The sequence below is a fragment of the Oncorhynchus mykiss genome, chromosome 18 (genome assembly GCF_013265735.2).
Source record: "Oncorhynchus mykiss isolate Arlee chromosome 18, USDA_OmykA_1.1, whole genome shotgun sequence".
Lineage (NCBI taxonomy): Eukaryota > Metazoa > Chordata > Actinopteri > Salmoniformes > Salmonidae > Oncorhynchus > Oncorhynchus mykiss.
Window position 1 is genome coordinate 187,501 of NC_048582.1, and position 10,000 is coordinate 197,500.

A 10,000-nucleotide genomic window follows, 5' to 3' on the forward strand; every position below is an offset into this window, starting at 1 on the left:
AGTGATGTTAACCAGGGGTCTGGTCAGTACTCACCAGTCTGGTCAGTGGTAACAGTGATGTTAACCAGGGGTCTGGTCAGTAGTAACAGAGATGTTAACCAGGGGTCTGGTCAGTACTCACCAGTCTGGTCAGTAGTAACAGTGATGTTAGCCAGGGGTCTGGTCAGTAGTAACAGAGATGTTAACCAGGGGTCTGGTCAGTACTCACCAGTCTGGTCAGTAGTAACAGAGATGTTAACCAGGGGTCTGGTCAGTACTCACCAGTCTGGTCAGTAGTAACAGAGATGTTAACCAGGGGTCTGGTCAGTACTCACCAGTCTGGTCAGTAGTAACAGAGATGCTAACCAGGGGTCTGGTCAGTAGTAACAGTGATGATAACCAGGGGTCTGGTCAGTACTCACCAGTCTGGTCAGTAGTAACAGTGATGTTAGCCAGGGATCTGGTCAGTACTCACCAGTCTGGTCAGTAGTAACAGTGATGTTAACCAGGGGTCTGGTCAGTACTCACCAGTCTGGTCAGTAGTAACAGTGATGTTAACCAGGGTTCTGGTCAGTACTCACCAGTCTGGTCAGTGGTAACAGTGATGTTAACCAGGGGTCTGGTCAGTAGTAACAGTGATGTTAACCAGGGGTCTGGTCAGTACTCACCAGTCTGGTCAGTGGTAACAGTGATGTTAGCCAGGGGTCTGGTCAGTAGTAACAGAGATGTTAACCAGGGGTCTGGTCAGTAGTAACAGAGATGCTAACCAGGGGTCTGGTCAGTAGTAACAGAGATGTTAACCAGGGGTCTGGTCAGTAGTAACAGAGATGCTAACCAGGGGTCTGGTCAGTACTCGATGGCAACACCCATCCGTTGCACGCGCTCCAGCAGGTGTATCTCACGGATCATCCCTAAAGCCAACACCTCATTTGGCCGCCTTTCGTTCCAGTACTCTGCTGCCTGTGACTGGAACGAATTGCAAAAATCGCTGAAGTTGGAGACTTTTATCTCCCTCACCAACTTCAAACATCAGCTATCTGAGCAGCTAACCGATCGCTGCAGCTGTACATAGTCTATTGGTAAATAGCCCACCCATTTTCACCTACCTCATCCCCATACTGTTTTTTATTTATTTATTTTTCTGCTCTTTTGCACACCAATATCTCTACCTGTACATAACCATCTGATCATTTATCACTCCAGTGTTAATCTGCAAAATTGTAATTATTCGCCTACCTCCTCATGCCTTTTGCACATATTGTATATAGACTCCCCCTTTGTTTTCTACTGTGTTATTGACTTGTTAATTGTTTACTCCATGTGTAACTCTGTGTTGTCTGTTCACACTGCTATGCTTTATCTTGGCCAGGTCGCAGTTGCAAATGAGAACTTGTTGGTCAGTAGTAACAGTGATGTTAACCAGGGGTCTGGTCAGTACTCACCAGTCTGGTCAGTAGTAACAGAGATGTTAACCAGGGGTCTGGTCAGTACTCACCAGTCTGGTCAGTAGTAACAGAGACGTTAACCAGGGGTCTGGTCAGTAGTAACAGAGATGTTAACCAGGGGTCTGGTCAGTACTCACCAGTCTGGTCAGTAGTAACAGAGATGCTAACCAGGGGTCTGGTCAATACTCACCAGTCTGGTCAGTAGTAACAGTGATGTTAACCAGGGGTCTGGTCAGTAGTAACAGTGATGATAACCAGGGGTCTGGTCAGTACTCACCAGTCTGGTCAGTAGTAACAGTGATGTTAACCAGGGGTCTGGTCAGTAGTAACAGAGATGTTAACCAGGGGTCTGGTCAGTACTCACCAGTCTGGTCAGTAGTAACAGAGATGTTAACCAGGGGTCTGGTCAGTACTCACCAGTCTGGTCAGTAGTAACAGAGATGCTAACCAGGGGTCTGGTCAGTAGTAACAGTGATGATAACCAGGGGTCTGGTCAGTACTCACCAGTCTGGTCAGTAGTAACAGTGATGTTAGCCAGGGATCTGGTCAGTACTCACCAGTCTGGTCAGTAGTAACAGTGATGTTAACCAGGGGTCTGGTCAGTACTCACCAGTCTGGTCAGTAGTAACAGTGATGTTAACCAGGGTTCTGGTCAGTACTCACCAGTCTGGTCAGTGGTAACAGTGATGTTAACCAGGGGTCTGGTCAGTAGTAACAGTGATGTTAACCAGGGGTCTGGTCAGTACTCACCAGTCTGGTCAGTGGTAACAGTGATGTTAGCCAGGGGTCTGGTCAGTAGTAACAGAGATGTTAACCAGGGGTCTGGTCAGTAGTAACAGAGATGCTAACCAGGGGTCTGGTCAGTAGTAACAGTGATGTTAACCAGGGGTCTGGTCAGTACTCACCAGTCTGGTCAGTAGTAACAGTGATGTTAACCAGGGGTCTGGTCAGTAGTAACAGTGATGATAACCAGGGGTCTGGTCAGTACTCACCAGTCTGGTCAGTAGTAACAGTGATGTTAACCAGGGGACTGGTCAGTACTCACCAGTCTGGTCAGTGGTAACAGTGATGTTAACCAGGGGTCTGGTCAGTAGTAACAGTGATGTTAACCAGGGGTCTGGTCAGTACTCATCAGTCTGGTCAGTAGTAACAGTGATGTTAACCAGGGGTCTGGTCAGTACTCACCAGTCTGGTCAGTAGTAACAGTGATGTTAACCAGGGGTCTGGTCAGTAGTAACAGAGATGTTAACCAGGGGTCTGGTCAGTACTCACCAGTCTGGTCAGTAGTAACAGAGATGTTAACCAGGGGTCTGGTCAGTACTCACCAGTCTGGTCAGTAGTAACAGAGATGCTAACCAGGGGTCTGGTCAGTAGTAACAGTGATGATAACCAGGGGTCTGGTCAGTACTCACCAGTCTGGTCAGTAGTAACAGTGATGTTAGCCAGGGATCTGGTCAGTACTCACCAGTCTGGTCAGTAGTAACAGTGATGTTAACCAGGGGTCTGGTCAGTACTCACCAGTCTGGTCAGTAGTAACAGTGATGTTAACCAGGGTTCTGGTCAGTACTCACCAGTCTGGTCAGATGTAACAGTGATGTTAACCAGGGGTCTGGTCAGTAGTAACAGTGATGTTAACCAGGGGTCTGGTCAGTACTCACCAGTCTGGTCAGTGGTAACAGTGATGTTAGCCAGGGGTCTGGTCAGTAGTAACAGAGATGTTAACCAGGGGTCTGGTCAGTAGTAACAGAGATGCTAACCAGGGGTCTGGTCAGTAGTAACAGTGATGTTAACCAGGGGTCTGGTCAGTACTCACCAGTCTGGTCAGTAGTAACAGTGATGTTAACCAGGGGTCTGGTCAGTAGTAACAGTGATGATAACCAGGGGTCTGGTCAGTACTCACCAGTCTGGTCAGTAGTAACAGTGATGTTAACCAGGGGACTGGTCAGTACTCACCAGTCTGGTCAGTGGTAACAGTGATGTTAACCAGGGGTCTGGTCAGTAGTAACAGTGATGTTAACCAGGGGTCTGGTCAGTACTCATCAGTCTTGTCAGTAGTAACAGTGATGTTAACCAGGGGTCTGGTCAGTACTCACCAGTCTGGTCAGTAGTAACAGTGATGTTAACCAGGGGTCTGGTCAGTACTCACCAGTCTGGTCAGTAGTAACAGTGATGTTAACCAGGGGACTGGTCAGTAGTAACAGTGATGTTAACCAGGGGTCTGGTCAGTACTCACCAGTCTGGTCAGTGGTAACAGTGATGTTAGCCAGGGGTCTGGTCAGTAGTAACAGTGATGTTAACCAGGGGTCTGGTCAGTACTCACCAGTCTGGTCAGTGGTAACAGTGATGTTAACCAGGGGTCTGGTCAGTAGTAACAGTGATGTTAACCAGGGGTCTGGTCAGTACTCACCAGTCTGGTCAGTGGTAACAGTGATGTTAGCCAGGGGTCTGGTCAGTAGTAACAGAGATGTTAACCAGGGGTCTGGTCAGTAGTAACAGAGATGCTAACCAGGGGTCTGGTCAGTAGTAACAGTGATGTTAACCAGGGGTCTGGTCAGTACTCACCAGTCTGGTCAGTAGTAACAGTGATGTTAACCAGGGTTCTGGTCAGTACTCACCAGTCTGGTCAGTGGTAACAGTGATGTTAACCAGGGGTCTGGTCAGTAGTAACAGTGATGTTAACCAGGGGTCTGGTCAGTACTCACCAGTCTGGTCAGTGGTAACAGTGATGTTAGCCAGGGGTCTGGTCAGTAGTAACAGAGATGTTAACCAGGGGTCTGGTCAGTAGTAACAGAGATGCTAACCAGGGGTCTGGTCAGTAGTAACAGTGATGTTAACCAGGGGTCTGGTCAGTACTCACCAGTCTGGTCAGTAGTAACAGTGATGTTAACCAGGGGTCTGGTCAGTAGTAACAGTGATGATAACCAGGGGTCTGGTCAGTACTCACCAGTCTGGTCAGTAGTAACAGTGATGTTAACCAGGGGACTGGTCAGTACTCACCAGTCTGGTCAGTGGTAACAGTGATGTTAACCAGGGGTCTGGTCAGTAGTAACAGTGATGTTAACCAGGGGTCTGGTCAGTACTCATCAGTCTGGTCAGTAGTAACAGTGATGTTAATCAGGGGTCTGGTCAGTACTCACCAGTCTGGTCAGTAGTAACAGTGATGTTAACCAGGGGTCTGGTCAGTACTCACCAGTCTGGTCAGTAGTAACAGTGATGTTAACCAGGGGTCTGGTCAGTACTCACCAGTCTGGTCAGTAGTAACAGTGATGTTATCCAGGGGTCTGGTCAGTAGTAACAGAGATGTTAACCAGGGGTCTGGTCAGTAGTAACAGAGATGTTAACCAGGGGTCTGGTCAGTACTCACCAGTCTGGTCAGTAGTAACAGTGATGTTAGCCAGGGGTCTGGTCAGTAGTAACAGAGATGTTAACCAGGGGTCTGGTCAGTACTCACCAGTCTGGTCAGTAGTAACAGAGATGTTAACCAGGGGTCTGGTCAGTACTCACCAGTCGGGTCAGTAGTAACAGTGATGTTAACCAGGGGTCTGGTCAGTAGTAACAGAGATGTTAACCAGGGGTCTGGTCAGTAGTAACAAAGATGTTAACCAGGGGTCTGGTCAGTACTCACCAGTCTGGTCAGTAGTAACAGAGACGTTAACCAGGGGTCTGGTCAGTAGTAACAGAGATGTTAACCAGGGGTCTGGTCAGTACTCACCAGTCTGGTCAGTAGTAACAGAGATGTTAACCAGGGGTCTGGTCAGTACTCACCAGTCTGGTCAGTAGTAACAGAGATGCTAACCAGGGGTCTGGTCAATACTCACCAGTCTGGTCAGTAGTAACAGAGATGTTAACCAGGGGTCTGGTCAGTAGTAACAAAGATGTTAACCAGGGGTCTGGTCAGTACTCACCAGTCTGGTCAGTAGTAACAGAGACGTTAACCAGGGGTCTGGTCAGTAGTAACAGAGATGTTAACCAGGGGTCTGGTCAGTACTCACCAGTCTGGTCAGTAGTAACAGAGATGTTAACCAGGGGTCTGGTCAGTACTCACCAGTCTGGTCAGTAGTAACAGAGATGCTAACCAGGGGTCTGGTCAATACTCACCAGTCTGGTCAGTAGTAACAGTGATGTTAACCAGGGGTCTGGTCAGTAGTAACAGTGATGATAACCAGGGGTCTGGTCAGTACTCACCAGTCTGGTCAGTAGTAACAGTGATGTTAACCAGGGGTCTGGTCAGTAGTAACAGAGATGTTAACCAGGGGTCTGGTCAGTACTCACCAGTCTGGTCAGTAGTAACAGTGATGTTAACCAGGGGTCTGGTCAGTAGTAACAGTGATGATAACCAGGGGTCTGGTCAGTACTCACCAGTCTGGTCAGTAGTAACAGAGATGTTAACCAGGGGTCTGGTCAGTACTCACCAGTCTGGTCAGTGGTAACAATGATGTTAACCAGGGGTCTGGCCAGTAGTAACAGAGATGTTAACCAGGGGTCTGGTCAGTACTCACCAGTCTGGTCAGTAGTAACAGTGATTTTAACCAGGGGTCTGGTCAGTAGTAACAGAGATGTTAACCAGGGGTCTGGTCAGTACTCACCAGTCTGGTCAGTAGTAACAGAGATGTTAACCAGGGGTCTGGTCAGTACTCACCAGTCTGGTCAGTAGTAACAGAGATGTTAGCCAGGGGTCTGGTCAATACTCACCAGTCTGGTCAGTAGTAACAGTGATGTTAGCCAGGGGTCTGGTCAGTACTCACCAGTCTGGTCAGTAGTAACAGTGATGTTAGCCAGGGGTCTGGTGTTTCCTCCCAGTCCAGACACTCCATTGACCGTCTCTACGTGGAAGGTGTAGTTGGCGTGTGTGGCAAAGTCCAGAATAGCCACCGAGGTCCCGGTGAGGCCCAGTAGGCGTGGTACGAAGCGCAGGTCGGTCTCACACGGCTCACAGTCCTCCTCGCCACCGGAGGCGCCACTGCCACAGCGCTGGCACATTATGTTATAAGTGAGGTCCTTCCTGCCACCGCTGTCGCTAGGCGGAGACCAGGTGAGGAATAGAGCCGTCTCGTTAATGAGAGAGATCAGGTTCCTGGGGGCCGATGGAGCACCTGGAGAGAGAGGGAGAGAGAGACCAGGTGAGGAACAGGGCCGTCTCGTTCATGAAAGTGATCAGGTTTCTGGGGGCCGATGGAGCGCCTGGAGTGAGAGGGAGAGAGAGACCAGGTGAGGAACAGAGCTGTCTCGTTAATGAGAGAGATCAGGTTCCTGGGGGCCGATGGAGCACCTGGAGAGAGAGGGAGAGAGAGACCAGGTGAGGAACAGGGCCGTCTCGTTCATGAAAGTGATCAGGTTTCTGGGGGCCGATGGAGCGCCTGGAGTGAGAGGGAGAGAGAGACCAGGTGAGGAACAGAGCTGTCTCGTTAATGAGAGATGGAGCGCCTGGGGAGAGAGAGAAAAGGGGAGGGAGGGAGGAAGGAAGGGAGAGACCAGAGATACGCCTCACTATCTGTGAAAAGACTTCATGTTTTCTCCCTTGTTAACGAGAGAGAGGAGGGGAGGGAGGGAAAAAGGAGGAAAGGAGGGAGAGAGTTTTCTCCCTTGTTGATGAGAGAGAGGAGGGGAGGGAGGGAGGAAGGGAGGGAGAGAGTTTTCTCCCTTGTTAACGAGAGAGAGGAGGGGAGGGAGGGAGGAAGGAAGGAGGAAGGGAGGGAGAGAGAGAGTTTTCTCCCTTGATAACGAGAGAGAGGAGGGGAGAGAGGGAGGAAGGGAGGGAGAGAGTTTTCTCCCTTGTTAACGAGAGAGAGGAGGGGAGGGCGGGAGGAAGGAGGAAGGGAGGGGGAGAGTTTTCATCAGAGAACATCATCACTGCCTTAGTTAAAGCCTCCATGTTCTCTGCCCCCTGGTGGTCAACACTGGAAATGCATCACTCACATCTGCCATTGAAAACTGTGGCAGTAACTCCCATACTGAAGAAAGAGGGCCTGGACTCTGAGATCCTCACCGACTTCCTCAAACCTCCCCTTCCTCACCAACTACAGGACTTCCTCAAACCTCCCCTTCCTCACCAACAACAGGACAACCTCAAACCTCCCCTTCCTCACCAACAACAGGACAACCTCAAACCTCCCCTTCCTCACCAACAACAGGACAACCTCAAACCTCCCCAACAACAGGACAACCTCAAACCTCCCCTTCCTCACCAACTACAGGACTACCTCAAACCTCCCCTTCCTCACCAACGACCGGACTACCTCAAACCTCCCCTTCCTCACCAACAACAGGACAACCTCAAACCTCCCCTTCCTCACCAACAACAGGACAACCTCAAACCTCCCCAACAACAGGACAACCTCAAACCTACCCTTCCTCACCAACAACAGGACAACCTCAAACCTCCCCAACAACAGGACAACCTCAAACCTCCCCTTCCTCACCAACAACAGGACAACCTCAAACCTTCCCAACTACAGGACAACCACAAACCTCCCCTTCCTCACCAACTACAGGACAACCTCAAACCTCCCCTTCCTCACCAACTACAGGACTACCTCAAACCTCCCCTTCCTCACCAACGACCGGACTACCTCAAACCTCCCCTTCCTCACCAACTACAGGACAACCTCAAACCTCCCCTTCATCACCAACAACAGGACTACCTCAAACCTCCCCGTCCTCACCAACTACAGGACAACCTCAAACCTCCCCAACTACAGGACAACCTCAAACCTCCTCTTCCTCACCAACTACAGGACAACATCAAACCTCGCCTTCCACACCAACTACAGGACAACCTCAAACCTCCCCTTCCTCACCAACTACAGGACAACCTCAAACCTCGCCTTCCTCACCAACTACAGGACTACCTCAAACCTCCCCTTCCTCACCAACGACGGGACTACCTCAAACCTCCCCTTCCTGACCAACTACAGGACAACCTCAAACCTCCCCTTCCTCACCAACAACAGGACTACCTCAAACCTCCCCTTCCTCACCAACTACAGGACAACCTCAAACCTCCCCTTCCTCACCAACTACAGGAAAACATCAAACCTCCCCTTCCTCACCAACTACAGGACAACCTCAAACCTCCCCTTCCTCACCAACTACAGGAAAACCTCAAACCTCCCCTTCCTCACCAACCACAGACCCTGTATCCACAACATGTCCCACAACAGTCTCCCTGGTTAGTCTGTCACCATGTTTAGTGTCCTCCCTGGTTAGTCTGTCATCATGTTTAGTGTCCTCCCTGGTTAGTCTGTCATCATGTTTAGTGTCCTCCCTGTTTAGTCTGGCATCATGTTTAGTCTGTCATCATGTTGAGTGTTCTCCCTGGTTAGTCTGTCATCATGTTTAGTGTCCTCCCTGGTTAGTCTGTCATCATGTTGAGTGTTCTCCCTGGTTAGTCTGTCATCATGTTTAGTGTCCTCCCTGGAGAGTATGTCATCATGTTTAGTCTGTCATCATGTTTAGTGTTCTCCCTGTTTAGTCTGGCATCATGTTTAGTCTGTCATCATGTTGAGTGTTCTCCCTGGTTAGTCTGTCATCATGTTTAGTGTCCTCCCTGGTTAGTCTGGCATCATGTTTAGTGTCCTCCCTGGTTAGTCTGTCATCATGTTTAGAGTTCTAACTGGTTAGTCTGTCATCATGTTTAGTGTTCTCCCTGGTTAGTCTGTCATCATGTTTAGACTGTCATCATGTTTAGTGTTCTCCCTGTTTAGTCTGTCATCTTGTTTAGTCTGTCATCATGTTTGGTGTTCTCCCTGGTCAGTCTGTCATCATGTTTAGTCTGTCATCATGTTTAGTGTTCTCCCTGGTTAGTCTGTCATCATGTTTAGTGTTCTCCCTGGTTAGTCTGTCATCATGTTTACAGTTCTCCCTGGTCAGTCTGTCATCATGTTTAGTGCTCTCCCTGGTTAGTCTGTCATCATGTTTAGTCTGTCATCATGATTAGTGTTCTCCCTGGTTAGTCTGTCATCATGTTTACTGTTATCCCTGGTTAGTCTGTCATCATGTTTAGTGTCCTCCCTGGTTAGTCTGTCATCATGTTTAGTCTGTCATCATGTTTAGTGTCCTCCCTGGAGAGTATGTCATCATGTTTAGCCTGTCATCATGTTTAGTGTTCTCCCTGGTCAGTCTGTCATCATGTTTAGCCTGTCATCATGTTTAGTGTCCTCCCTGGTCAGTCTGTCATCATGTTTGGTGTTCTCCCTGGTTAGTCTGTCATCATGTTTAGTGTCCTCCCTGGTTAGTCTGTCATCATGTTTAGTGTTCTCCCTGGTTAGTCTGTCATCATGTTTAGTGTTGTCCCTGTTTAGTCTGTCATCATGTTTAGTGTCCTCCCTGGAGAGTATGTCATCATGTTTAGTCTGTCATCATGTTTAGTGTTCTCCCTGGTTAGTCTGTCATCATGTTTAGTGTTCTCCCTGGTTAGTCTGTCATCATGTTTAGTCTGTCATCATGTTTAGTGTTCTCCCTGGTTAGTATATCATCATGTTTAGTGTTCTCCCTGGAGAGTATGTCATCATGTTTAGTCTATAATCATGTTTAGTGTTCTCCCTGGAGAGTATGTCATCATGTTTAGTGTTCTCCCT

The 10,000-nt window shown here is 49.0% G+C and overlaps 1 protein-coding gene across 1 annotated transcript in view; it reads right to left on the reverse strand.

Moving 5' to 3' along the window:
• The window catches only part of LOC118941052 (ephrin type-A receptor 6-like), a 61,133-nt gene extending 54,638 nt beyond the window's left edge, over nucleotides 1-6,495 (reverse strand). Inside the window, exon 1 of the mRNA XM_036951391.1 lies at nucleotides 6,170-6,495. Coding sequence (XP_036807286.1) covers nucleotides 6,170-6,404 — 235 coding nt within the window. The 5' untranslated portion in view covers nucleotides 6,405-6,495. The remainder of the gene's footprint in view (nucleotides 1-6,169) is intronic.
• Between the last annotated feature and the right edge of the window lie 3,505 nt (nucleotides 6,496-10,000).